This window comes from Seriola aureovittata, chromosome 18 (genome assembly GCF_021018895.1).
Source record: "Seriola aureovittata isolate HTS-2021-v1 ecotype China chromosome 18, ASM2101889v1, whole genome shotgun sequence".
In the NCBI taxonomy this organism is placed as follows: Eukaryota; Metazoa; Chordata; class Actinopteri; order Carangiformes; family Carangidae; genus Seriola; species Seriola aureovittata.
Genome location: NC_079381.1, coordinates 12,163,827 through 12,191,787, shown reverse-complemented (window position 1 = coordinate 12,191,787; position 27,961 = coordinate 12,163,827). Strand labels below are relative to the sequence as shown.

The 27,961-nt window shown below is 39.3% G+C and overlaps 3 protein-coding genes across 4 annotated transcripts; all 3 read right to left on the bottom strand.

Annotated features, from left to right (window-relative positions):
* Nucleotides 1-26: 26 nt before the first annotated feature.
* Nucleotides 27-12,532, bottom strand: LOC130186284 (AP-4 complex accessory subunit RUSC2). 2 transcript variants are annotated; one of them, XM_056403254.1, is made up of 10 exons: nucleotides 11,933-12,532; nucleotides 7,415-8,816; nucleotides 6,124-6,418; nucleotides 4,937-5,965; nucleotides 3,925-4,001; nucleotides 3,599-3,773; nucleotides 3,313-3,418; nucleotides 3,149-3,195; nucleotides 1,999-2,680; nucleotides 27-1,808 (listed from the first exon to the last, which is right to left on the bottom strand). In XM_056403254.1, exons 2-10 carry the CDS (start codon nucleotides 8,759-8,761, stop codon nucleotides 1,697-1,699), a joined length of 3,870 nt encoding a protein of 1,289 aa, XP_056259229.1. In that variant the 5' UTR covers nucleotides 8,762-8,816; nucleotides 11,933-12,532; the 3' UTR covers nucleotides 27-1,696. The 2 variants fall into 2 exon arrangements, with proteins under 2 accessions (XP_056259229.1, XP_056259230.1); XM_056403255.1 differs by lacking the exon at nucleotides 11,933-12,532 and having other exon boundaries at nucleotides 7,415-10,164.
* A 726-nt stretch (nucleotides 12,533-13,258) lies between these two features.
* On the bottom strand, nucleotides 13,259-15,461 carry LOC130186744 (liver-expressed antimicrobial peptide 2). The gene is made up of 3 exons (XM_056404015.1): nucleotides 14,672-15,461; nucleotides 14,368-14,507; nucleotides 13,259-13,976 (listed from the first exon to the last, which is right to left on the bottom strand). Exons 1-3 carry the CDS (start codon nucleotides 14,735-14,737, stop codon nucleotides 13,943-13,945), a joined length of 240 nt encoding a protein of 79 aa, XP_056259990.1. The 5' UTR covers nucleotides 14,738-15,461; the 3' UTR covers nucleotides 13,259-13,942.
* A 284-nt stretch (nucleotides 15,462-15,745) lies between these two features.
* Nucleotides 15,746-27,001, bottom strand: scarb2c (scavenger receptor class B, member 2c). The gene is made up of 12 exons (XM_056404059.1): nucleotides 26,762-27,001; nucleotides 25,838-25,995; nucleotides 24,039-24,183; nucleotides 23,344-23,535; nucleotides 23,016-23,107; nucleotides 22,043-22,162; nucleotides 21,231-21,409; nucleotides 20,927-21,045; nucleotides 18,633-18,706; nucleotides 18,056-18,107; nucleotides 17,597-17,749; nucleotides 15,746-17,266 (listed from the first exon to the last, which is right to left on the bottom strand). The coding sequence occupies exons 1-12, from the start codon at nucleotides 26,882-26,884 to the stop codon at nucleotides 17,228-17,230; spliced, it is 1,446 nt and encodes a 481-aa protein (XP_056260034.1). The 5' UTR covers nucleotides 26,885-27,001; the 3' UTR covers nucleotides 15,746-17,227.
* Nucleotides 27,002-27,961: the final 960 nt, after the last annotated feature.

Sequence of the window (27,961 nt, the reverse complement as noted above, 5' to 3'; positions counted from 1 at the left end):
CTGCTGGCATACAGAAAGAAGACAGGTAAATATGTTACGTCTTTATTGACAGGGTTTGATTGTCACTGGGCATTAGAGGAAGCATTCAGAGGCTTAGGAGAAAGTAATGCTGGGTATTATAATTTCACAGACTTCACATTATTGTAGTACATTAAAAAAAATCCTCCATTCAACAACATATTTTCTATTCTTTCCTTCTGTTTATTAAACTACCAGTCTATCAAAATATACCTTACACACATTTAAATACCTGAAACAGCCACAAGATGGCTTATATTTGTGCAACTGAACAAACGTCACTGGAAGACATACTACTCAGTATAACCATACATTTCCACACATTTAAAACTCCAGTGCAAGAAAATGTCCACAAGCTTACCCTACAGCTATAAAAACATTAACAGGAAGAGAGATCTAATAAAGACTGGAGCACCTATACTGTATATACTGTTTGTTCATTCATGCACCTACAGTAAATCCATGCTAGGAATTTGCTCAAAAAGGCAAGTTACTGGAAATAAAATCATCACTGACAATGCACTATAAGAGGCTGGTGTGTGTGGCATATTTGGCACTAGTAACAGTGTATTGCTTGACTTTTCTTTTTTTCACCTATCAATGAGATTAAGGATAGAGCTAAGAAGAAACTGACAGTGACATATGAGAAATGGATCATTTTGCACCACGTGAATGTCCAACAGTCTACAGCAGGTCAATATTCACATTTTATGATTGATATTTGCCTACAAGAAATACAAAGGGGAGTAACAGAAGCCCCTACTTACAGTTATTCCAGAGTGCGATTGCAAAAAGGGGCATTGGTCGTAATTCATCAAGCTATTTCCTGGAGAGAGCTCTGTGGAAATAATCCAGCTGCTCCTGGTAGTCTTCATGAAGCCTCATTTCACAACTAATATGAGCACAAATAAAAAAAAGTACATGGGTAAAACAACAACTGAGAGACATTTTAAAACCAGGAGCCAGTTGCACCAAAAGTTCAAAGTAAACAGTTTATAACGAAGGCTAAGTGTAAACGAAGTAAAGATTTACACATCGCTAAATTAAAACAGGTTGCACCACACAGGTGATATAAAATTTGATGGACATATCTGACATGACACTGGATCAAAATGTTGTTTAATAATGAGGTAATCTCCACAGAAATAACTGAACATAGTTCATGCTAGTTATAGTTTATGCTCATGACAAACTAAATGACTAGCTAGATAACCTCTGTTAGATTAGCAGGGTCAGATATTCTGAAACATATTTCTCTGAATGAAGATCTTAAAAAATAAAAAAGCAAAACTATCATTTACAGAGGATTAGAATTTAAGTTTAATATATGCTTTGGCAATATATTTTTTAGTTGAATGATTTCGACAGGTGTTTTCTTACACATTAAGGTTTTTACTGTTGTCAAGAGACATTTCTGTTTAATGGTGCAACCTGATTAGTGATTTAGTTTGAAACTAGCTGATAGTTTTATAAGAACTTAAGGACTCGCAAACTTAGTAATGGATTTATGAATAGCTGGTGCAACGCTAAGCTTGATGAATCTGGGCCATTGCCAAAACTGTTAATCTTGTATTTTATGTGCTTTTTGATCAGTTCAGCAGTGTATATCATGCAGTTAAGACTTTTTTTATTATTACAGTACATGGGCTCTGTCCTCCACCCACAGAGGGTGTAGTCTTCAGTAGTCCTTGTTTTTGTCAGTCTGTGCTCCTACTAGCTTCATTGACTTTATGGACTGAGCCAAGAGTCCAAGCTGCGATTTATCCAAATGAAGCCACTGTGATGGTCGCCTGAAACCAGTCATAAAGAGATACTGGTCATTAGTGCAGAGTTACATTGTCACTCTCTCATTAATCTTTATGAAGAAGAAAAAGCAGAAACAAGCAGACCAATATTAAGGAGAAAACAGAGGTTAAATTACTGTGAACATCAAAATAACAAAAGCTGTGCTTGTTTTCATTGCACATGGCTGGTTCTTACCTTCTGGTTTGTGCTCCAGTGTGACTCAGAGAAACTGTTTCTGCTCTGGTGGAAGTATCTGCTGCTCCAAACAGTTTGGCCCAGCGCAGTTCACCCTGACAAGGGCTCTCCGCCTGGACACAGGTTGACACATTTGGGGTCCCAGTGTCTTTATCTCTTCTCCTCTCTTCTTGTCTGCTGTCCATACTTATCTGAGACCAAGTGTCTGCATAATTCTGGCTACAGTCCTCCCCTTCAACTACACCATCCATAAGGTCAGGCTCCTTTGGCCACCACTCTGGAATAGGAGCTAACAATGGACTCCTGTTACTCTGCATCCCTCCATACTGCTGCTTGATGCAACTTGAATTCAGAGGACTGAGTGACTCTTGGTAACGCAGACCTATCTGGTGTGAAATCTTAGTTTGCTGGCTGCTGTGGCTGCTGTCCACCTTTCTGTCGGCTTGCAGTAGTGGCCAGCTGGTCACTAGGAGGGCTGAGCATGGCGGAGGTGGAGAGACGCGCTGCTCCTCAGGACACAGCTGCCTGTCCCGTAACAGTCGAGGCTCAAGGAGCAAGTTGAGGTCAAAGGGCAACACAGAGAGCGGCTGCAGCAGAAGCAGCAGCTCCTGAAACAAGGGCTGACACCGCCCCAGTGACATCGACAGGAACCCCCAAGAATGGTAGTATGTTGTTACCACACCTGTGGAGACAGTAAAGGGTGTGAACACACAAAGATCTAAACATATGTAATGATTTGCTTTAACAAATATTTAACAAGACTCTTATATGTACTTGGGCTAAATGCTAATGTCAGCATGCACAAGGTCACAATGTTAACACATTGATTCTAAAATTTATTTCTTGACTGAAGACCCACTTTTTCAGAGCTTTCAACCCCCCCGCAAAAAAATATATACATACATATATACGTATATATACATATTGTCAAATTAAAAATGTTGATTTCATTATCTCAGTTTAGAATTTGCATGCTAACGTTTGCTAATTAGCACTAAACACAGAGCACATAAACTTAACCAAAGTACACCTCACCCTGTGGGGAACATGAATAGTTAATAGTCACTGAGATATTTCAGTGTGGACCAACATTACCTCCCCGGAGCCCAAAGTTAGCATGGCAAAAACAAATTAAACTTGGTGCACTCACCTTTCTGACTCTGAAGGTGACTGAGCCAGAATTCCAAAGCTCTCAAGCTGAAAGAGCAAATAACCATCAAAAAGATACAAAGGTGTTTATGTACAGACATCAAAGACATTACTATTCTTCAGCATCATTAATATCACCAAAGATAAGATCACTTTGGTACATACTTAAGCAGGCCCATTATGAAAGCCCTCAGTCTCATGCAGTGGCTAGTGAGCTGGGGACACTGTCTGATTTTTGTGACCAGGCTGTGGAGGACCTTTGTGGACGGACCTGTCGTGGGGTTGGACAGACATCAAAGACACTCCATCAAAGAGCCCACAGCAAACAGCGTACTACAAACAACACTGTCCCACCTGTCCATTGAGACAAAGCCATCTAGCACTGCTTGGCAAACTGATCCAATAGTGCATTAAAGATTGAATCATTCAATTATCTTATAGTTGAATTTACCGATCCTAGTCGAGACTTCCACCAAAGTCCAGCAGTGGTTGCGGCGCTGCCCGATGATGAGATCCAGTTTGTGATCCCGAAGCCCGTCTTCTAAAATATTCTGGATCGTTGGACACAAATGTTCCAGGACCAGGCCGGCAATTGTGGGACTGCAGGAGCTGTTACCCAGTCGCATCTGTGCCACAGGGAGATAAATATAATACAGTATATTTCCTGCTGACACAAGTTATTTGACTCCAGGCCTAGAATGTAAGTAATATCAGTTTGGCACTTTTCCATTGTGACACACACTGTAGCTCAAGGTGCTTAGCTCTGCCAATTCATACCTTTTCTTCAGGGTCTCTGCTGCTGCCAAAATGAGCCATGATTAAATCCACTGCCCTGCTCACAGACCTGAGCAAACCTGGAGACGTTGGACAACAGAGGTTGGGACAAGCTGAAGTTAGAAGTTAGTACTTCAAGCATTCTTTTGGCTGACACAAGACACTAACAAGAGAGTTGAAACTTTTATTTTTCTACGATAAGCGTAAAGGAAAAGTCAGCAAGAATAGTAGTAGAATAGTCTGACCCGTTTCCAGTGCAACAAAATTTACCTTTTTAGTTTTTCCTCACTAACTGGGTCAATGCACATACATATGAGAGAATGCCTTCAGGGCTCATCATACTGCAGGAATGCAAATGTGAACGAGAACTAAAGATGAAAGAGTCAGTTTTCCATTTCAACGGTGACCCTCACTGAATGGCTTTCCTCCCTGCCTTCCTCTCTTCATCTCATCCTGGCTAGCCTCTGCAAATGTCACGGTAAATTCTTTATGCATGTTGACGCTGCCTGCAGTGCTGCACCACACTGACTCTTCACCGCTGCTGCAAATACATCCATCGATGATTAACCGTCACAAAAGGTTCGCATTTATATAATTGCATTGGCACCAAGAGGCCCATATGGCAGCACTAAAACAAAATGATTAGGAGTGTTATAAATCATTAGCACTGTTTCTACTGCATCATTCTCCCTCTCATTCTCTTGCAGTCGCACTCACATAGGCTACAGAGCAGAAGGCTCAGCCAATCCTGTGTTGGGAGAGTTAAAAATAGGTCATGTTTGAAAGGAAGCCCCTTCAGGGTATTGAAGGCACTGCTGCAGCACAGAGAGATTTTATTGCCGCTCTCAGCGGCTCATCACTGAATAGACAATCCAATCAAGGAGGAATCCTTAAGCCGTTACTGCTACTGAGTCACTTTTTACTCCATTCACATTCCCGTGTGTGTCACATACTGTGTTTCACACCATGTTTTATACAAACTGATATAGTGTGTCGGTCATTAGTTGACCCTCACCTCTCCTCTGAAGATGGCTGATAGACAGGGACTCGTAAGATGTATCGGGGGAGAGGCAGAACTCTGTGGGTGGCCTGTCACTCAGGATCAAAGAATCACTGTGCTGACTCTGACTATGCTTCCCACTGAGCCCAGCAGAGTCCTGCATTTGCTGTGGATGCAGCCCAGAAGCAGCCAAGGAGAGCAGAGAACTCAAAGAGGAGAGAGGAGCTACAGAGGAGAGGGCAGCTGCAAAACTACCATGAAAAAAGCCGGAGTCGGCTGCAGGTGTAGCTCTGAACTGTGGGCATTTCTTTTCTGGTTGCAAGATTGTGGGAGGAGATGAGGAGACTTGCAGGTTTGGGTGATGTGTATCAGTGGTTAGGGGTAAAGTTGGTGGTGTATGAGAGAATATTGAATGGTAGGAGGTGTGGTTTTGGGACTGATGGGGACTTTCAGGTTCAAGCTTGGCGTGGCTCTGCTCAGGGGTGAGGTTGATCAGGTCCTGGTAGGTGGGAATTTTAACAAGGTGCGATTGATTTTGGCCTGAGATCAGATTTACAAAACTGGTAGTCTGAGTTTCGCCTGAGTATGGGCTTGTTTTATCTTGCACCTGAACCGGTTTGGGCTTTATGCTGCTGTGAGATGGATCCAGGCTGCTTTTTGATGTACATGGACTCTGGCGTCCTTGGTTTCTGCTGGACTGGCTCCATGTGTGTCTGCGGCTGAAGCACTCTGGGCTCGGTGTGCAGGTGGAGCAGGTGTCCGAGCTTGAGGGACCTTCCAGGAAGATGGGGCAGTGGCTGCCCATGGGTGAGGGCTGAAGATTAGAAAAGCACTGACGGGTTTTGCCCTTTCCCTTGAAGCCAGGCCGGGAGCTACTGGACTTGCTGCTCTTGTGATTTATGTACTGCTCCAGAAGACAGCCCAGGTGCTGGGCCTGGGACTGAGGTTTGTCTGCAGGAATCAGAACGAAGGGCTGAATGGGCAGCGAGGTCGGCCTCTGGGCCTTACTGTAGCGCACCACTACATTTTCCAATGAACACGCACCTAGAAGGAGGTAGAGGATAAGAAGAAGAGACCGAACAGATGTTAGATTTACTTACAAAACTGTTTCTTTTTTTCTGATAGTGTGTCTTTGCATATCTTTTTCTCCTACTAATAAAACCTAGCAACAGAGAAAAAACATTTCTTCACCGTTGCCTTACCCTTCTCAGTAGCATCAGTGTTACAGTGCTCCTGGTCCAGAATCACAGATGGCTGTGTGAACATAGCACTTGTGTCTTGGCATTTGCTGCTATGTGGGCTACACTGGCTGGGGCACTGTGAACAGGGAGTGTGGGAGAGGTTCTGGATGCTGTCTGTATGTTTCTTCCTGCAGAGGGCTTTGTCAGTGGAGGTGGTGGCAACCTGGTAATCATAGGTCGGAAACTGGGGGCTGTCAAACCCGGCGCTGCACTGTGCTGAGGAGAACCTCTTCTCCTCCTGTTGATCCTCGGTCTCCTGAAAGCGATAGAAAACGAAAAGACAGAAGTGCTTAACCGACTCATCACTCTATTTTCACTTTCTTTCTAACAAGGAACCCTTTATAAAGGGTTTGTTAAAACTAATGGCTTCAATCATTTACTAATGCTTATATATGTATCATAAGCCACGTCTCAAACCATGAATAAATACTCATGGATTTCTCACTTTCTTATAAGTAATACTAATATTACTTACTAAATAACTAATAAAGGCTTGTCACAATAATCCAACGAGTCTATAGAAAGAGTAAATACATTTCTAATAAATGGATTCTGCAGCTGTTTTCCAAAATGTAAATGATCAAATGATCCATTGGGGATCTACTTGATTAACTTATTGATTATTACTTATTAATTAAGACAAAATAAGACTCATGCTGAACAAGGACAAACACCAGATAAAGGTCTTATAACTTATCTATATTACATGATTTATTAACTATTAATAAGAATTAAGCAAACATATATACACACACATATATATATATATATATATATACACACACACATATATATATATATATATATTAAAAGTAAGTTAAATATACTTAACTTTAATTAAATTAAATTAAATGATCAGAAAGTGGTACTGAGATGTTCTAAGCTTGCAGGTCAGAATATAATACATACACACAATGCCTCTGTTAGTGCAATCCTGTCATGTTCTCTGTCTTATATTTGCAAACAGTCACTGCCCTGTACAACCCATGTATCTACAAAACACGGTTTTTCATAAACAAAGAAAAACAGCTCTGTTTTCAGCTTTATGACAATGCCTTTTCCATATAATCCAACTGAATCTTCAATGATTTATTTAGATTAAGAAGTGAGACAATTTTCCCAACCTTTTAAATTTACATTTAAAAATTCTGAATTACCAAATTCCAAGATTTATTTCTTAAAAATATTTTACTGTAAAAGTTGATGTTTAACATACATTACTATGACAAAAGCTGTTGTATTCACAAATTACCTTCTTGACTTCTTTGTGTTGTCCTTCTTTCTTATGATGGTTAAAGAGTTCAGGGGGAGGGAAGGGGCTGATTCTGCTCTGACCCTCGGGGCAGCTGGTGAGACTGGACCAGGCTGGGCTGGGCGACTGAGAGGAGAGATCACACGTCACAAGCTTGTAGTACTTCTGGTTGGTCCCCATGGCCAGTGTGGCCTGGCTTCGGAGGCAGGCAGTCAGGTCTGATACTTCCAGAGAAGAGAGACCCGGGGGTAGCGGCTCCAGGGAGTAAAGGTTGCAGTTCGAGTCGAGGCCCTGGGGAGACCAGCAGGAAGCAGAGGGCTTCACGCCAACCTCCTCTTTCGGGGAAGAGTTAACTGTCATGTCATCTTGCCGGAGGTCCTCGGTCGGAGTCTGGGGAACCGGTTGGAGGTTGAGGAACACGGATCCCTCACATGACTGAGAGGGGTGGACTGCAGGACTGCTGAGGTCGTGGGGCGTGGCAGGGTTGTTGCTCCTGTTATAGATGGTGCAGAAGTTAACCAGGACGCCGTCAGAACTGTTACAGGAAGAGTCGCTGACATACTCTGCGTGACTGTTGGACAACAACTCTGGCGAACATTTGTGCTGGCCGTGGATGCAGCAGGACATGTTATCCTTCAGTCTGTCTGAGTCCGGCTCTCCACAAGCCATCATCGTGATGCCAGATCTGCTCACATGAAAGCACTGGCATTCAGTCTGCGGTGAGTCCAGCTGGTTAGGCTGGTTAGAGAGCCACTCCTGGTTACTCTCAGCACCCAGCACGGTCCCTTCATTGCCCCATTCGCTGTCGATGTCGCCATGGGGCATTGTGTAATTTCTGGCACCATTATTTAGTGGCCAGTTGGAATTTCCATGCAATACAAAAGATGAGTCCTCGTGATATCTGTGCAGATTATCTCCATCACTATCTTCATCTTCCTCATCCTCATCTAGCTCTGTATTGGGAAGGAATGAGTTGTGTGAGCGCAGACTGCCTCCTTTTCCCCCAGAGCTTTCCTTCTTTAGATGGGAACTCGTCTCCTCTGGCGACGAGGTGGAGTCGTATCTCCCGCTGCTGTCGCTGGCCCCCTCCTCCTCCGCTCGGTCCTCATTGAGACTACTGTAGCTGCTGGAAAAATGTTTTCGTCCACCGGTGAAGGCGTGCTCTCGGTTGAGCGATTCTTGCTCTGGGAGGGAGACAGCTCGGGTCAAGCCTACTGAGCACAGACGGCCGGGCCTCTTGGCCGAGCTGCACAGGGCCTGGACAGGAAGTTGCCATGTGGGAAGCTGCACCACAGGGAAGTGGCATGCTATCAGGGTGTCCCCTGAGAGACTGGATGCTCCAATCATACTGCTGGATGAAGTTGGACCATGGAAACTGTCGCCATGTTCCTACAATTAAACCCTGAAAGGACACAACAGAATAGAATCATTTTTTAAGCGTGCTTTGAAATCTGCTTTGAATGTGGTTTTAGTGGTGCACGAACATATTCACAACTAGGCCAGAGGATGCATACAGGAGTAGAACAGTAGACTATATGTGCAGAAAATAGAGTACATGGAACAGTCAATCTCTACCACTACTGCGTATTCAGGCAGAATACAGTTTGGTTGTCGAAGGTGATGAAAAATGCATTGAGCTTGTTCCATGAGAATATACTAATGAGAATTAAAAATGCATTACATAAATGCAGTAGAAATGTTTTGTGGATCCTCACCACACTTCCTGAGGCTAATCAGACAGTAACAGCAGTGCAAAACTGCTCATTTTATTAGGAAGTCTTAGGACAGTAAGATTAAAGTTTAGGTGTAAACTCTGTGTGAGGCTCTGAGGGGGGGGGTGGCATTATGTCCGATTGGATAAATTTGAGTGAAATCATTTTAAATTTTGTGCAGACCATGGAGACATATTTTAATGCTGCATGTAAATGTTAACTGTATAAATCGTCTATTGGTCTTTGCTGTCTGTATTTGAAGTGTTTATGTTGATCTCCCTGTGAGACTGCTCCTGGGTTTTTCTGTTTTGCCTGTGTAGGTGTCAAAATGATCCAGTTGTTTCTCTAGCTGTAGCTAAAGCAGGATCATTGCCTCAGGGACCCAATTACAGACTTTTGTGGTTAGTAACAAAAATGCATCTTTAGTTCTGGTGTAAGAGCATCCCAACAGAGCAGAAAAAGATTTAAAAAAAACAAAAAAACAAACAAACCATAAAGCGCAACTGCAGGCCACTCCTGTCAGAGTCTGCTGCCTCACTTTAAACCACTGGTCCTCCAGTCTAAGTCCTACTGTGCTGTCTGCATGTGGCCCTCAGCACAGCCGACACTCCATAATTCAGTCAACCATTAAAAAACTCCCCCTCTGTCTGCCTGGGCCAACCACAGGCTCTCACAGTTACTCAGCTGCTCTGTAACTAGGGCAGCTGCACTGCAGAGATGCTCCGCTGGCACTGCTCAGAGTAAATACATTTTCACATCAGTTTAGTTAATTCAAAGTGTTACCATATTCATACATAATGCTCCCGGTTGTATACACATCAAGCTTGAAACAAAAAAAAAATTCCACACAGGTAGCAGAATGATAATAATAATTATAATAATAATCACTATACCAAGTATAAAGACTGTTACCAAGTGAAAAAAGTAATTACAAAAGATCTGGAAACTGCACATGAAATATTTAACCACTGGAGAGTGCTGATGACATTCAATCAGAGAATTAGAAACCAAAGTGAATAAAGATGAAATCAGCTATTCAAGTTATCAGTTATAATAAATGTTGCTAGGATACAACCACCACAATTTACTGATATCTGCCATAGCCCTGATGTTGTGTAGTGAATTTAGAGTAGACTGAAAATCGTGTTCAGAAAATTCAAGACAGTGTTTGGAGCTTTTCATGGCAGTCAGACTGTTGTTCTGCTGCCTGGCCATAATATGTAAACAACCTAAACATCTGTTGCAGATGACCACGAGGATGTAATCCTCTTTATCATCACAATGGTACAATAACAACATCTTTGGCATGGCAACAAATAGTAAACACATCAATAACATTACAACAGTAATACCATTTAAAGTACATTCAGATCATAAATATGTAAAAATTTCTCAAATGCTATGATGTGCTATTTAAAGTCAGAAGAATACTCTCTTCCTTTTGCCTGCTTTCCTGATTTCAAACAAAATGTTTGAAAAAAATGTATTTGAACAGACTTTTAATCCTAAAATTAGCATTTTAGCAGAGAGTCTGTTTATTTTTAGTCCTTCAGATGTTCAGCAGGAGCACACAATCCCAAACTGCTCCCTTGTGTAGGTGTGAGGAAGAATGTAAGGAAATTGTTTCTGGCAACAACAACAAAAAAAAAAACTAATTTAAAATCAATATGTTTACATTTAATTATTAAGATTAATGACTGGTAATGTAATATGATGAGGACTGGTTAGGCCACGTTGTATTCAATCTTTGAACAGTTCAGTAGTTCAATATCACAGGAAAGTAGGCCAGTGTGACTGACTAGTTGTCTGCAGAGGACTAACAATGTCACTGCAAAGCGAATACGACTCCTGCATGTTATCGCCGCTGGACCTCCCCTCAACTTGCAGCACAAATATCTATGGTAAACGGCTCTGTCCTCTGGGTACTGGAGCAAACCGAGACGACTGTGATTAACTGAACTATTTCACTGTCAAGTCGAGTCAGCCATCTCACATGAACGATGAGACTGTGGTTCTGTGAAAGAGGAGAGTCTGAGGCCCACTGTTGTTGTTGTCGTTGGAGACAGACTCAGGTCTTGATGCTGCTTGTTATCAGTGATGTCTCTCTGTAATGAGACGGCATCATTACAGATCGTACTGATGTGAGGGAAAGTTTCAGTAAGAACTCAGTGATAGTTAAACATGATCAGATGTGATGTTCAACCTGAATCCTGGGTCTAGTAAAGTGTGCGTTCGTGTGTTTGTGTGTGTGTGTTTGTGTGTGTGTACTTTGTGAGGACCAGTTTGAATTTTAGACCATTGGAGGGAGGACATTTTGGCCAGTTCTCACTTTCCGACACACCCTCAAATGGCTGTTTGAGGGTTAAGACTTGGTTTTAGGGTTTAGGTTAGTGATACATTTAGGTAAGGGTCAGGGTTAGGCAGTCAGTTGTGATGGTTAAGGTGAGGGTAAGGGGCTGGGCAATGCATTATGTCAGTAAGTGTTCTCACAAAGAGAGCTGTACATACATGTATTTGTTTTGTTTTCATGATGAAAATGAAATATTCGACCCGAAAGACCCGAAAGTAGGACAACATGTTAGACAACAAGAGATTTGCCAAAGGAACCATCCATGTAAAAAGTAGCATTTCTCTCTATGTCCCACACACACACACACACACACACACACAGACACACACACACACACACGCAGACGCACGCGCGCACACATAGAGAATCAAGATACAGCTGAACAACTGACTTAGAGGCAAAGTAGCACATAAAAAAAAAAAAAACAGGCGCTCATGCATTCAATGATACACCTACTTGAAGACAGTCATCCGTCAGAGGTGATATCCATCCGCTTCTTCCAGGTGACTTTGATTTGCAGGTGCGGTGAGGTCCAAAATCATGCAACCCAACATTTAAAAAAAAAAAAAAAGATCATGCGAGTGTTCTACGCACATTTGACGTCAAATGTGCATCAGAGAGCAAATATTTTCATCTCTACTACCTGATATCCAATGTGTTATCTCGGCGGTTTTAAACTGTAACACAGGGTAATATGAAACCGGTTCGACATGAAGGTCCAAGCAGAAGCAGTGGTCCCCACGCCGCTGCTTCAGCACCGCTCAGGCTGGGGGAGATATTGCGTCACAACGGCTTTAGCCAATGAAGAGAGAGAAGTCCCTGCCAATCAAAGCATCCAGACACCAGGTAGGAAAAGAGTTAAAAGCCCGTGAACACATTTTTTTTTTTTTTTTAAAGAATGATAAAAATAAACATCAGGGGTAGACGTATAACTTACAGCCTCGTAATAGCACAGTGCCTGAATTTTTGCATTATTTAGTGATGAGTCACACATATGACTTATTAAATCAGATGTCATTTAAAAAAAAAAAACTACCTACTACCTACTATCTACTAAGGGGAAAACATAATAATATTAATATTAACATTAATTATTCCGCTATAACACTCTGATCATATTACTGTTCATGATCTGATATTCATATTTTCTCATTTCTAACTATCTACCTTATTCAGTACACATTTTATCTTCATGATTCAAAATATATTTAACAGTGTAAACTTGTGATGCAGTGATTAGTTTATAAAATTAGAGAGTACAGTGCAAAAGCACAGGGACGGTCACATCACAAATATGCCGGTGCCTTATTCAGCTCACTAAGCCTGGCTCAGCTCGCCCTCCAGTGGTGACAACGAGCTGTCAGCTACTGATGCATTCCTTCCCACCAAATCTACCATGATAACCAGTTTAAGATACAGTGTTGGTGTTGCAGATATCAGAGGTCAATCAGCTCTTTGTTAATATTTGTTATCTCCAAACCAGACACAACTAAGATTTTAATATATTAACATGGTCAAAAATATCCTCACAATTCCCAGCCTTACTACTCATCCTCGGTACAAAGTGACCTTTGACACAGTAACTATGGTCCGTTTCCGGTCAGTATTCACATAGATATGCAATATTTCTGTATATTTATTTGAAATTCAACATTGTTTTGGTATTTCATTATTTATCATATGAGCTTTTGGTGCAAAGGCCGCAATATAAAAATAATATATATATTTTTGAATATGTAAAAGCTGTGAGACAAAGCTTCTCCCTTTTTAGAAGAATTATAGAAACATTTCATTGTACCCGAGAACCTGGGAAATACATTTAATTAAAAATATGGGGGGTTCCAAATATGTCTTTTTTTAAGTTTTTTTTTTCAGCAACCAACAGAAAAGTTTTTTCAGGTTATTCCATTGCATTAAAAAGTAGAAGGAACTATGAGGAATATTTTAATTTGTTTTCAATTTGTTTTACAGTTAAAGACAAACAAAATTTACAACCTCTTAAAAAATGTAAAGTATATTTGAATATTAACATTGCTTACAATATGTACAAATAAATATATAAAAATAACATGAACCAATAAACTCAGAGCACCTCAAAAACTTTGCGTGAATATTTGTATTTTCTTATTAAGAACATGCTCAGATGTACACAGCCTGTCTGATGTTCTGCCAGATTTGTAAAGAAATGAAATGGTAAAAAATAAAAATCCCTATCACTGTAGATGGAGCTATTTTACTCTTCATGTGACTCCAACTTTTACAGCTTTGTTTTGCTGCTGTGCAAGGCCAGATCAAATTCCTTTCACTGATAATGATCCAATATGTCTTAAATATTCAAGTCAGAATATTTGACTTGAATAGTGTAATAATTTGGGTTCATTTTGAGGGAGGTTGCTTGGTTCCATAAGGCAGATGTCTGTTTTGTCAGCAGTCGTCCCGACAGAATCATGATTGTGTATCTCTTCTTTAGGTGGAGATCCAGAAGGAACAGATATTTTTCCTGTAAAGATAAGAAGCAGCTTTATTGCAGTGTCATTAATTACTGACTTTGTCCACACCATGCGGCATGCATGTGGACACAACTTCACACACTGCACAAATATAGTTAAGAAATATCACTGGACATTTGAAAATCAGGGAAAGGACTATTACGCCTATTTGATATTGTATGGTGTCATCTGGAGGAGCATGTCTAGTTTCATGTAAATGGCAAAACATTCAAGAGATACAGATTTGCTCATGTTATAGTAGTGGTACAGTAAATGAACTTTATCAGAAACACAATCATCTGACTGCTGTCTGTGGATGTTGGCTGGAAACATTTGAGTTTCTTTAATGTGCCAAAAGTTTGCTTATTAAGGCTTCAAAATTTCCACAAAGCTCTGCTGTACCTGCAGTATTTAGTGCCGCACTCTAAGTGATCTCTGCAGCTGGCACCAACAGGCTTCATGCTGTTCCAGCGCCACAGCAGTGATCGCTTGGTCCGCCGGATCAAACCATTCCAGTCTTCAGGCAGAGGCAGTGAGTTGACCTGTAAAAGTCAAATATACGATCCTATAAGAGCTCATGATGACCTTCATGATATACTATGGTAATAAAATCAAAAAATGTTACTCTATCAAAAATCAAAAGCCATGGTGTTAGCAAAGAAGAGATCAAGCAAACTTTACAGTAGCACAAGGGTCATTAACTTACCTGAACGACACAGATCAAAGACAGAAGAACCGAAAGAACGATGATTTTTTCTTGAAGAGTCCTCATGCTGGTGGAAGGTCAAATTCAAGAGAGATGTTGTTCTACTGCGGGGCTGCTGTGTTGTCCCATGCCACTTGTATAAAAGGCTTTAATTGGGTTGGGGAGGAGTCACCCTCTGGCAGATATCAAAGATTAATTGGCCAGTGTGCTGCCTTAAAGACTGCGGCTGGGGATTGGCAGAGGAACTGACCTCCAGTCAAAGCCACTATGCAAACCCCTCTAGACAGTGGCACTTATCAGTTTTATAATGACAGCCAAAGGCATAGTTTATCTGCTGGGAGTCAAAGTACACTTTAACCCGGTAATTGAGGACAATTCCACGTCGGAGGTGTCTAACTGAAACTTTAACGTGTGTCATGGACTGTAGAAGTGTACCCATCCATGCATTTGGCTCCTGAGAATTTGAAGTTTGCCAAAATTAGAGACTGACCACTGGTTTACACTTGCGCCTGATATTAACTCCTCTTCCACCCAGTAGATGTTGAACTTGAGCTGATGTGAGTATCAGTTTGAATGTACACTGCAAACACTGTAAAAAGTATACATCCATAGAGGAATAGCTCAACATTTTTTTCTTGCCAAAAGTCAGATGAGAGGATGGATACCACTCTTGTGTCTGTCATACAGCCAGCAGACAGTTGGCTTAACTTGGCATAGAGTGGAAGCAGTGTGAAACAACTACCCAGGCTCTGTCCAAAATGGAAAACAATGATTAATATACCCATTTCCATTTCCATACTGTATATAGCAGGTTTGTAAGTAAGTCATCAGTCATTCAAAATACTTCCAGTGCACTATACAACCATTAATTTTAACTGATGATTCATCTGTTGAAATCAAGGGTGGTGTGTGTGCATGTGTATGTATTAAGTTTCAACACCAATCAGACTGAAGTTAGTCATTCTTTATGGTGACCTCCATTAAAAAAAGGAAAAAGCAAGGTGAGTAAAGATACAGCACGTTATCAAGTCGTTTTGCAATGTGTGATGGAGGAAACACGAACACACCTGCGGAGAACATGAAGCACACAGAGTTTATTGAGGTTGTAGCAAATGACAAGACAATGTGCAAATTGTTGGATACGTGAACCATTATATGTAAACAGTGATTATGTATTGATTTTACTATGCAGTAGCAGTGGTGCACACAATATTATCTTATATATAAGATAACATATAAAAAAACCTCCACAACTACATTAATGGTAGACAGCTTGTCAGTGATGTGTTTGAAACATTGGTTAAAACGGACACATTTTAATAACATTCTGTATAGTTCTGGACAGAAAAGCCATTAGGTTTTAGGAGTGAGCTATCCAAACAGCTGTAGCCCAAAACAAAAAAACACTGTATGTTTCTGCAAACTTTAAATAAAGTTCCATTAATCTAATAACATTCAGAAATGCAGAATTTAAAAGTAAAAATCATAGAGGTTAAAAAGGTATACATTATTTAATATTTGCAAAAAAAGTTTATCAGTAGTGTCTCTGTATACACTGATTTTAACATAATATCTGTAGAAATTAAAAATCACACATTCATGCCGACATATTGGAATTAGGGGAAAGAAAGTAGCGCATATTGAAACAAAACATCCACACCTGGCAAAAAAAACAACCTTCCCTTTATATTGCCACTGTTGAAGTAATACTATTTGGCTGTTATTCCACATCATACTATATACATGTGTACTGTAGATTACTGTGTTTCCACCGAAAGCTAGAGCAGGGTACATGGTTTTGAAATGAAGCTGATCTGATTCACGATAGATTCAGAGCTTCAGACACCTCAGGAGACTGAGTGATAAGTCTAAATGAAAAGGAGGACAGGGCATGACTGAAAATGACGATATCGAAACAACATGAGAACCATTTTCTGAGAGCAGCAAATTTTAGGCTACGGAAATAATAGTCATCACAATAGCGATAAAAAGATCTGCCAGCTATTTTGCAGAGCTTGACTTTGTTCACTTGGTTTATGTCTAGAAATAAAAATTATGTGAAAGAGGAACAAGAGGACATTTCTTTAGCGTTTCTTATTCGTGCCGCCTCAACAGTCTCACCAAACCACTGTAAATCCTTTAATTTCTGGATTTGTTCTGACCCGTCTCTCTAGAGGATCTAAATCAGATTTTGAAGGAGAGTTCAATTATTCTGCTCAGGTTCTAAGCCACATATTGAGAATTAAAAAGAAAAATAAAGTCAATTAAAGATTTGAAAAAAAAAAAGAAAAAAAAAGGGGATTTCAGCATCATTACAACTGAAATGAGAGGAAGACATTAGTCCCATCCCTGTAAGAAAGAAAAAAACACTTCACTTCCTTCTTTCCTTTCACCTTCTTAAACCAACAGACTTAAAAACAGATTAAAAGGAGTAATTCTTGTTAACAATGGACACTTTGAAACTGTTACTTAGGGGTGAAACTGTTACTGAACCCATGAGATGTTGAGTTATACTGCAAACGTGACAATCGTCTTCTTTTCAAATCCTGTTTGGTGCTATGATGAGAGCAGGGGCTGTCGTTCAGCAGCAGTGCTCTGAAAAAGTCAAACCAGACATGAAACATGTTAACGCTGATAAAAATCTGATCCTTTCATCATTGTACACTGCTGCATTTCGTCCGCCTCGGGCCTGCTAGTGTTGCAGCTCCTCTACTTTGAGACAGCCGGGCTCTACAGTGCAGCATCCCGCTGCATAGGCTCAATGCGAAATATCATTTATTTGATAATACTCTTAATTTCCCAATATAACATCCCTCTCTTTCTCTCGATAAACAACAGAAAATCAAAACGTATTCAAATTAAAAAGACTTTTCTATATGATCACATACCAGTTGCTGCTCTAATGTCACAGACTCACACACTCACCTCAGGAATCTTTTGTCGACACATCAGGAACATGAAGATTCCTCCCAGAATGATGCCTGCGCCAATCAGCATGAACGGAATGTTGACCACAACATTCTGCTCGACAGCAATCACCTTCAGCTTCATGACTGACTCGTCGTCAATGACAACGCTCTGAGAAGACAGTAAGAGAAAAGATTACATAAAGCAGTGAACAAAGAAAACTCTGATTATCTATTACAGTAAACATCAAAATATTCTATACTCTTCTCTCATTTCATGTTTGTAATGTAGTTTTTGAAAGCAGAGAAAGACATTAGAATTTGAGTTTTATAAGCAACAGAGTTCCTGATCATGAAATTTGACCACGACCTGAATACTATGAAAAACATCTGTCTGAATGTATGTGGTTTCATTTCATCAATGTAATGTGTATGTGTGTGTATGTGTGTGTGTATGTGTGTGTTTGTGTATTTGTACCTCATTTAGGTAAACCACAGGCAAGACCATTGTCCTCACGTTTCCTGTTTGACTGAAAAAAAAGTTAAATAAAATATAAAATTATTCACAATGTTTTGTCTGCTATCATAATTATTTAGATGTTCTTTTGAGTACTTTGAACATCTGCCTGTTAGTTGATGATAAATGGAAAATGACTTTCAGAAAACAAATGATTTCCAAACATGACTAAATCTTCCCGGGCGTGCTGTTCAGTGTGTAAATATATAGTATATTCTACATTTAGTTTTTCTACATGACATTTGATGACACGTACATCTGGTAGGTCTGGACTCAAGATTATCTTGCTGTTTGTTCCTTTAGATGCCAAGTAGACGCATAACAAGTGAGCCTGGTCTGTCCAAAAGTCCATTCATAATGATGATGATGGCAAAATTGCTTTACAGTTATCTTACTGGCAACCCGACCCATCCGTAGGAAGCCATACAGTCATTACAGCTTCATTTAAAGCCAGTATGGAGTTTTTATGAGAAAAGGGAGAGGTTATGTAAATTTCTTGGCAGTAACTAGATACTGATGAAGTCCATGAAGTGATTACCTGAAGCTGGGAATTTTTTCCACATACACGTTGACCTGGATCCGCTTTGCTGCTTGCAGAATGATTCCCGTTAGCTGCAAAACACAATTAGACTTGGTTTAGTTGACTTAAGAGGAACTCAACGGTGCAGTGCAGTATACTGCACACTGGTATATTTAGACCTGTCGCACCTCGTGTATGAACAGATGTGCCTCATTATAGCATATTCAGTACCAATACCCAGACACTACATATTACGTGCAAGATCTTTGTGCTGCAAGTATTTTTCAGTTTCATTTTTTCTTATTTTTCGACACCAACCTACACATATTTTTGTGATTGTTGTAACAGGGTTGCATCTGCATAGATCTTTATTGTAGGTGGTCTGAGTGGAAATCACAGGCCTGACGTTGGCAATCAAGCTGATTCTTTTGCTTTACTAATGAAGATGTTCAGGGCATCACAATCCAGTGTTTATGACCCAGTATTAAGGACTTTGATCAATCTCGATGATCTCATGCGGCGGCACAGTGAAGATTACAGTATAGGAAGGAGGATAAACAGACAAAACAGTAGCTTGTTTACCGGGTGCAAAGACACCTTTTGAACTTATGATGCTACCACCTTACACGTAGGAGTAGAAGTGAACATGAATTTGTGTGAAATCGAAGTGTATGGTTGCATGCTGGGTTAGGTCATTTGTCCACACATTTTTCACCAGCTTTGATAGTCCTGCATCACAATACATTCTTCATTTTGCTTCTCTCACCAAATTAAGATTCAGTTTACTAAATAATACACTCCAAATTGTATCAGTGCAGATTCCTACAAATATACTGCAATAAGAAAAAAGGAGTTAAATAAAATCTTCTTAGAAAGCAAGCACTGCATGGATGCCAAAGAAAAACAACAATCTGAAGACAGATAAACAGAAGTCTGTCTTATAATTCAACCTCAACTTTTTTTTATTATTGAACAAACATTTATGTCTTTATACTCTCCTTTCTTGCAGCATTTAAAATGATGTCATGTTCAGGACTGGAGCAAATAAATTGTAACAAGGGAAATGCATTATGAGCAATTTATTAGCTCCTATTTTTACAACATCTTTTGATAGCTGAACTATTACAGAATCATTTACAGTAAATCTTTTCTTGTTTTAAACTTGGAGTATATCTGTCAAAAAAAGTTCTAAGCAATATTTCTTATTGATTTTTGAATGTTGTAACTGACACAAAACACTGCAAAACAAAAGTGAATATAGATCATACACTAAGGTAAGGTAAGGTAAGGAATATGGAGCTGTATTTGTGTCAAAAATTTACTGCATTTCAATAGGTACTTTATATTTGCAGAGTTGCAGAGTTATTTTCTTTAATGTAATTATTGCATTCAAAAACCCTGAAAATGGTCAAAAAATAATAAAAAGTACAGGTGTCACACCAAAGGATGTTTCAGCCTTTTATGTCAGTTATTGACCTTGCTATTCCTGGCTAACCTGTCATTAGCAGTTAGCAAGACACATTTGCATAGTTTTCCATAATCATGCAGTTTAACATTCACAACGGGCTTCAGTAACATGACCTTGAATGGGGTCCTTAAACTAATTAAAGTTGTCAGTCACACTAGAGGACATACAAATGTATAACATTCTTATGCTTTTAGAAAATATATAGGTGAAAAAAATGAATGTCATTTACTAAAATAGACACAATGTCAACATGTCTATGCTTTTGTTTTTTTAATTTATAAAAGTTATAATTTATTTAACCATGCTTGAGACAGTCACACCGGAGGGCAATTTTGAAATTTGGCTGAAAAATTGAAAAAATCTAATAACAAAGTTTTTCTAACAACAGGTTCATGCAAAACAAAGAAATGTTTAACTATTTACTACATTTTAAATGCTAACAATACTAATTATATTCATTTTTATCTTGGGTGACAGGGAAAATGTCATGTCACGTCAACAACCCATTTTCAGTCTAATTCTCTTTATCACAAATTAACCACAGGCAGTTATTATTACACATGATAAGAGCTGTTAGAGCTTATCTTTGGTGACAGCTCCGTACCAAGACGCCTGCTTTAATTTTTAACCACTGTTTAAAGAAGTGGATAACAATTGGCTTGCAGTTATAAAACTGAGATAGTACACCATCTAGTGGTTAATATGAATGTAACTGTCACTGTGCCGGGTTTTATACAAATTTATATATAAAACATATTCAAGACATGAATTAATAAAGTAAAGAAAGTTTTAGAACAACATGTACACAAATTACTTATTTAAGAATGTAAGTTGTAATTCCTACCGGATCGATATCAATGGTAGTCTCATGCTCTTCCTTGTTAGGCTTCATACCAAATATATCCTCAACAAATTTCTCATCTGCCTGGTAGAAGTGTGGTGAAGACATGATGATGGGAGCTCCTGAACACACAAAAGATTCAGTTATTAAGCAGAGCAGATTCAGAAAAACAACAGCCCTGGAAAACTCAACACTCGTTCATTCATGATGAAACAGCTTTCTAAAGAATAATTGCCTATGTGACCTCATGAAACATTGTTCAGTTTTTTTGTTTTCATGTAAAACAACAGCTTAATGCGCTTCCCACCTTGTTTACATCCGCTGACATTCAACACACCAGAGCCCAGGCAATTTCCAGCAGGGACACAGAAGCCTGCGTTTGCTGGATTCACGGTCATATTGGCAAACACCTCACTGGGGGGAGCGAAGCGATACCCATGGATCCCTTTCACTGTCACATCCTCCTCATACAAAGCGTACAGAGACCTTGGAAATTGAATCAGACGCTGGTTAACCTTTGCAAGAACAAATAAATTCCATAAAACTGAAAGTTCAACAAAAGAGGGAGGGTTTGCATTCATTTTGTGCATGAGCTTTGTGGTAAGATGATTTACTGAAAGCCTGCTTGGCAAAAACTGGTTTTCCAAATTTTGAGTTGACATTTCCCTGCCTCATAAAGCATAAACCTGTCTTTTCACAACCTCAGCAAGAGTTAGTTAATATGCAAATGCTGCACTCTCAGATCTGAAGTGTGTTAACAGTTAAACAGAGCTGATATTTGTTGCTTTAAGCAGCACTAAATAGGTATCAACATTACCAGTGACCTCATTCAAGAAGCTAACACTGACCAGCCATGCAACCAGCCAGGCTAAATTGGCATTCCTAATCCAATATCCAGACATGAATAATGCAGGGAGGAAGGCTTAGGCAGACATTTTTAGCATGATTGAGGAGAGGCCGTTTTTTCTTTGCCAACTCAAACCAGGCAAAATGGAATACCAGAAAAATAATGGTCGGCAAAAGAAGAAGACAAAAAAAGTACACCAAACTGAAATCCCTTTCATGTTACCCACTGCGAAGCCGTCGGCATTTAACACACAGTACTTAGACTCACTGCACCTGCACAGGTCAGAGGAGAACATGTAGAGCTTCTCGGTCTTGGTGATGACCGGATGGAAAGATGCTCCGTTGGTTCCATTAATCATGTTGCACTCATCAGATGTCCACCAATTCAGCGAGCTGTATGGATGCACAAAATTCCAATGTTAATGTTTTCTGTTCGCATCAGCGTTTCAGCCTTTTAAATGGCCCAGCATTCAAGCAGTTCATCATTTGTGTTTTGTCAACTTGACTGAAGGACATCTCACCAATTCATCAGGCAACAAATCTGTTTTTAAATGTTTTAAATAGTGTGGGCCTGCAGTAGATCAAGACTGCAAACGTTTTAGGTCGGTAGGAGCTTGGCTAAAGCTGCTGCTTTGCCAATCCTTTGTGTGTTAAAGAATAGTTGAACGTTGGGGTCTATGAGCTAAGCAAACCTTCTGTTGGCTGTAGGTTCATATTTGACAGATACTGCATGAGAGTGACATCGATATTGGCCAGCAGTGTTAGTTGGCCAACAAGTCAAATGTGGAATATCATCATTATTTATACCTTGCTAACACAGACAACAGAGGAGTCTGAAACAACGAGGCTTTAAAAGAGAGACAGAGATGGAAGAGAAATCCAGAAAGTCAAACAGGAGGATTAACACTGGTGTGAGTGAGTGTGAGTGACTTTACATGTTTTCCGTTACACAGATAACAAGTGAGTTAGTTACTTTAACTAACTGATGAGCCTGAATAATCACTTCATTTATCAGTATAAATGCCTAGAAACAGTGTAAAATCAACTGTGAGATGACAATGGCATGGAAAATCAACAAGGAACTCACTTTGTGCTCTCTTATTCTTATCAAACAAGATAAAATAAGCCTGATATAATCGTTATCCATCCATTTGAATTCCATGTAATCAAACATTTGAACTGATTGGATTTACAGAGCGACAGATAGTTCTATTATTTTGCACTGGAGGTGAGTGGAGACAATGACCTTTCACCGTTCCATGTATCAACTCTAGCAAAGTCCTTGTAGTTTTGCTGGCCAGTGAAGAACATATATTCACCGTCGTTGGAAGCATTGGTCTGTAAGAAAAAAAAAAAAGAATAATTTCAACAACCAGCTCTCGCACAAGAAAGCCAAAACAACCACAAGGAAATGGCTGGTCCCATGAGGGTCTATGCAATTACACAAAAAACTCTTTGTGTGATTCTAAAGAAATGTCTGTGCAACTATCTGATATCTTTTGTACCATTTATAAATATGAACTCTCCAGTCTGAAATAACTATACAATTATGTATCGTAATGCTTAAATGAGACCTTATAGAAGAGTCCGAATACATCATCCAGATCAGGTTTTACAGTTTGGATGGCTCTGAGCAGGGCATCTTCATATCCCCACAGCAGCTCCCCCACTGTGCGGGTGGTGAACAGGCCTTCGTCAGTGGACTTCATGTAGGAGGAGATCAGACTGTCAAAGAAAGGCTCGTCCTTGAATCTCTCCATTACCGTCTACGAGAGAGAGGAAGAAGAGGGATCTATTTAAAGACAACCTGTGCACCAAACAAAATACGAGGTAATATAATAAATAATTTACTTGAGCACTGTAGTCTAAGTTCTGCAACATCCTGCTGCAATGTTTTTACAGTAAAAGGAAATCAAATCACTGGGAATAAGATAATTAGATAAAGAAAATAAAAAAAACAGACAACATGGACTAATCTGTGAACTTAAACTATTTCATCTCTGTGTCAAGTTAGTTTAATAGTTTTTTGGACAATCCTGTTGCTTTTTCGTGGATGTCAAAATCATCTCAGAACTTCTTAAGAAGGCAAAACACTAAATGGGATAATAGTCAGAGATTTACTGAGTGCTGTTACTCCAAAGAATAAAGTACTTATTATTTATTCAACAGTACCCCTTATATTCACGTGGTGGACATTTTAATCTTCTCTCACCTTCAAAATATCACTAAATACTATAAACTTTCAAATTCATAGATTTCTTTGGCTCACCAAGGCAGGGACGTTGACTGTCCTGATGAGGTCACTCTCTGGACCTCGAGACATGTTACGCTGGAATAAGTAGGTTTTAGTATTGACAGCTGTTACTTTAGTGCCATTATCCTGGAAGTTCACTTGCTCCATAGGCCGGTACTCCCTGTGTACAAAAGATATAACAGTCAACCAGGTTAAGGTGGAAAGAGGTTAACTGTTGATAGTCAGACATGACAACAAGCTCTTTGTTACCGTGCTGCAGCCAAATATAAATTTGTCCAGGATTAGTTTATGTCTCTATCGTTCTACAATATCAATCTCCCTAAGTCCTGAGTGCAATATTAAACACATTTAAAGTTAAATAATTATAAAGTTGTATACTGACAATCATAATGCATATCTGACTTAAATATAGCATTATGCAAAGGAGCAGCTGTTTCCTTTAAGTTATATCCCTTCCTTCCTGTCTAAAACCTACATCTTTGCAACTGTTGCAAAATGGCGACAGTTTCTATGATGAAATTACTGTCAATCCAGAAACACAAAACTCCTCACTTAAAAGGACAATCTCAACTGTTCTACACAACTAATTATCACCTTATTGTAACTTAAAACACATGAATGAATCGGGAAAGAGAGTAATAACTTTTATCAACAACTCTGCAACCTGCCCGGTTTAACTGATTCAGTGAACAAAAAACATTAAAAAAAACCCACACATCTCCCTTATGTTAAGATGTCTACCAAAGCAGGGATAAAATGATATATGAACTTCTGCACATATTGACTGGGTGAGTAAATGGGTCAAAGGGTTATTGTAAGCCAAAGTAATGCTGAATTGATGGGATGAAAGGCTTTTTTTGGCAGAAAATAAGGAAGGAAAAATATAAATATCTCAGAAATGCAATCCTGATTTCAAACAAAGCTACTGTGTCTGTCAGTGCTGAGTCAAACAAGCTGTTTAAAGCTAGCCAGAGACAGGGTCACACTATTATCCCTCTGGATCTGCCTCTGCAAACTGTCACTGTTGTTTCTAAAAAAGACAGTAAGTAAGTAATGGCAGAAACATGCGGTTGTAAATGCATTTCTTTAAATTATTATATTTTGTATACTATTTACAGTGGCCTACTAAAATTGCAACAAAAGCTATCTAAGAGAAAGGCTGGACAAAAGCATTCCAAACATTTTTTGGACCGCTATCAAGTCTGTGTGTGGTAGCTTTGGTGCTTTTATGCACTGCTTATGCACTGTAATCACACTATTCATGTAAAACTAATTTTACTATGGTAAACTTTGGTTCAGTCATTTTTTTTTTTTAACTGGTGCCTTAAGGGAAGGGAAGGCCATTATTCTTTTAAGTCAAAAAATACCATTAAAAACATCCAAGTCTATTTTAAGAATTGATATCATAGTGGACTTACATTCTTTATCATTTAAAATTTTGTATTGTATTGTATAATGTAAATGCCCTATGGATCTTTGGGTACTTTCTTTCCTATTTAAGTTAATCTAATCATCAGCATTTTGGCACCTTTCTACCTTGCGACAACACAGCCAAAAGCTTTGTACTCACAACAAAAATAGCAGTAATTGACTGAATGTAAGTGACTTTTTTTTCTTTTACTGATGTGATAATTTGGCTTCTTCTGTTAATTTTTGTTCATGTTTAGGAGGAGGCACCTTGATTACAATTGTTTTCGCTTCCCCTCCTCTAAGACCGAGTGGCTTGTCTTCTTGCTATGACATCTGTAATTCTTATTTATTGAACAGATAAAAACAGAAGAAAAACTGAAGCTTTTCTCCTATTCTGCTTTCACCTGTACGTGTATGGTCCAATCTCCACCACAGCAGGCCTTTCCCCATCCAGCACCTCTAGGGGATTGGTCAGGTTAAAGAAGTAAAACTGCATGTAGATGGGTGCTGGTGGATTCTCCCAGGCCTCAAATGCCTCTGTGCCATTCTTCAAAACTACTTCCTATGAGGGACAAAGATCAGTGGGTTACTAGTCTCGTACAGTTGACAGAATTGTGTGACTTCAGACAGTTTACCTCCTGCTGACTAAGGCGTCCTCACATCATATGACAATCACCACTGGTGTATAAATCTGCAGCTAGTGGTGGGTTGGGTGTCATGATACGCTGTTAACGTCACATTAAAGTAGACCACAATGCAGGAACAGAAATCAAAGTAACTGTGAAAAACTACTTTACCTTATTAATCACTTAAAAATGACCCTCTAGCTGCTGTGTGCAACTACATAAGCGTGTTAGAAACCATATATTAGCTAGCTATATGTTTGTATACTGCTTATAAATGCTAAACTAGGCGAATTAAAGTAATGTTTCACCCTGAATTTAATCAGATATTTAATTTTAAAGTTAATATACGTAACAATACCAATATGACATGAGAACATAGTTCATTAAACATGTTGCCCATGGCAGTACTGGCAGCAGCTGCCACAACATGGCCAACTTAGGGAGTCGTCTGAATTAATAAATGTGAGTCATTTGTAAAACATTCAACTTACTGAGCTGAAGAGATACAAAGCTGTTCAGCTACGTCTTTCATAATGAAATTCAGAAGCGAGGTTGAAACACAGCGTCAAAGGCTGGCTTTGCTGTTTTATCAACTCAAGCTAAGCTAACATTAGCTGTCACCAAAATGTCTAAGTTAGCTTACTGGCAGATTGTCAAATGTTAACGCCTGTTATAAAACGTTAGTCTGGAAAGGATGCTTACCTTTTTAACTACCGACTGCAATAAATGTGGAAATACGTTATTCAAGACCAAAGAAATGCCCGTGATCAAGAATAGCAAAGATAAAACTCCTACGCTGTAAATGCAGCATGATTTCAGTAGCATGATGAGACAGCAGGCTGATCGCTAACAGATACAGCTTTCAGTAAGCTTTCACTGACATTAGCTACAGTGTGTCTGCTGTGTTTGTTTTGATTTCCCAGGAACTTGCTCGACTGTGCAAAGACACACATCCGGAATGAAATGTTTCACCGATACCACTTCCGCTTTCCTCGAAGGTCGTCGGCTTCCCGGAACATGAAGCCGTGACGAATACACTACAGCAATGTCTTTAAAATAGCCCATGTAAGTTGTATATAATTTTGAAATGTGACAGTACTCTAACAACCATTTGGTGATAAACAGAATTACTATTTTCCACATTATCTGGTTGTTAAAGCCAAAATGTAGGGCAATATCTATCTTGAAGATGAACACTCTTTGTTTTTAATCACATGACAGTATTGCTGATAAAACCTCAGTCAGAACCTTTTTGTGGACCATTGTGTTTCAAACACAAAACCCAATATGGACTCGTATGAGATAAACAACCAGATCTAAATTGATTTGTTGATGTACTTAAGTAAACATTTAAAACAAAAATTTGACGCAAATGTGACAAAAAATTAAATACAAGTTGGTTTTCCATGATAGGAAATGTCAATTTTTCTACATTGCTGCGTATTGTGGCCATCTGTTTGAGTGTTACATAGCCAATTGTGAGAGACACATTAATATCATTAAATTACATCAAATTAGATCTCTAACATTCATCAAAATGCATCAAAACTCAGGCTATGCCTTGATTATTCTTTGTGTAAACAAATCCAGAAGATTTAATTGCACCATTGTTTCTGTCTTTGTAAAAAATGTAAAAGAGGAGACTATGCTGCTATTTTATTTTGATGTAGGGTCAAGGCTGAATTACCTGACCAGCAAAGTGAGTGCCAGAGGGCCCCAAAAGTTCTAAAGGTCCAATATCATTTTGTTACAGTTGGTTTGTGATTTGGTTTGCTTAACTGCAAATCTATTTGTTTATATGCAACCCCCAAGCAAGAATATGTACACAGAGTTCCTCCATGTGGGTCCTGCATTATTAGCTGTCTTGTATGTTATGTATAGGGGCCCACAACAGTGTTTAGC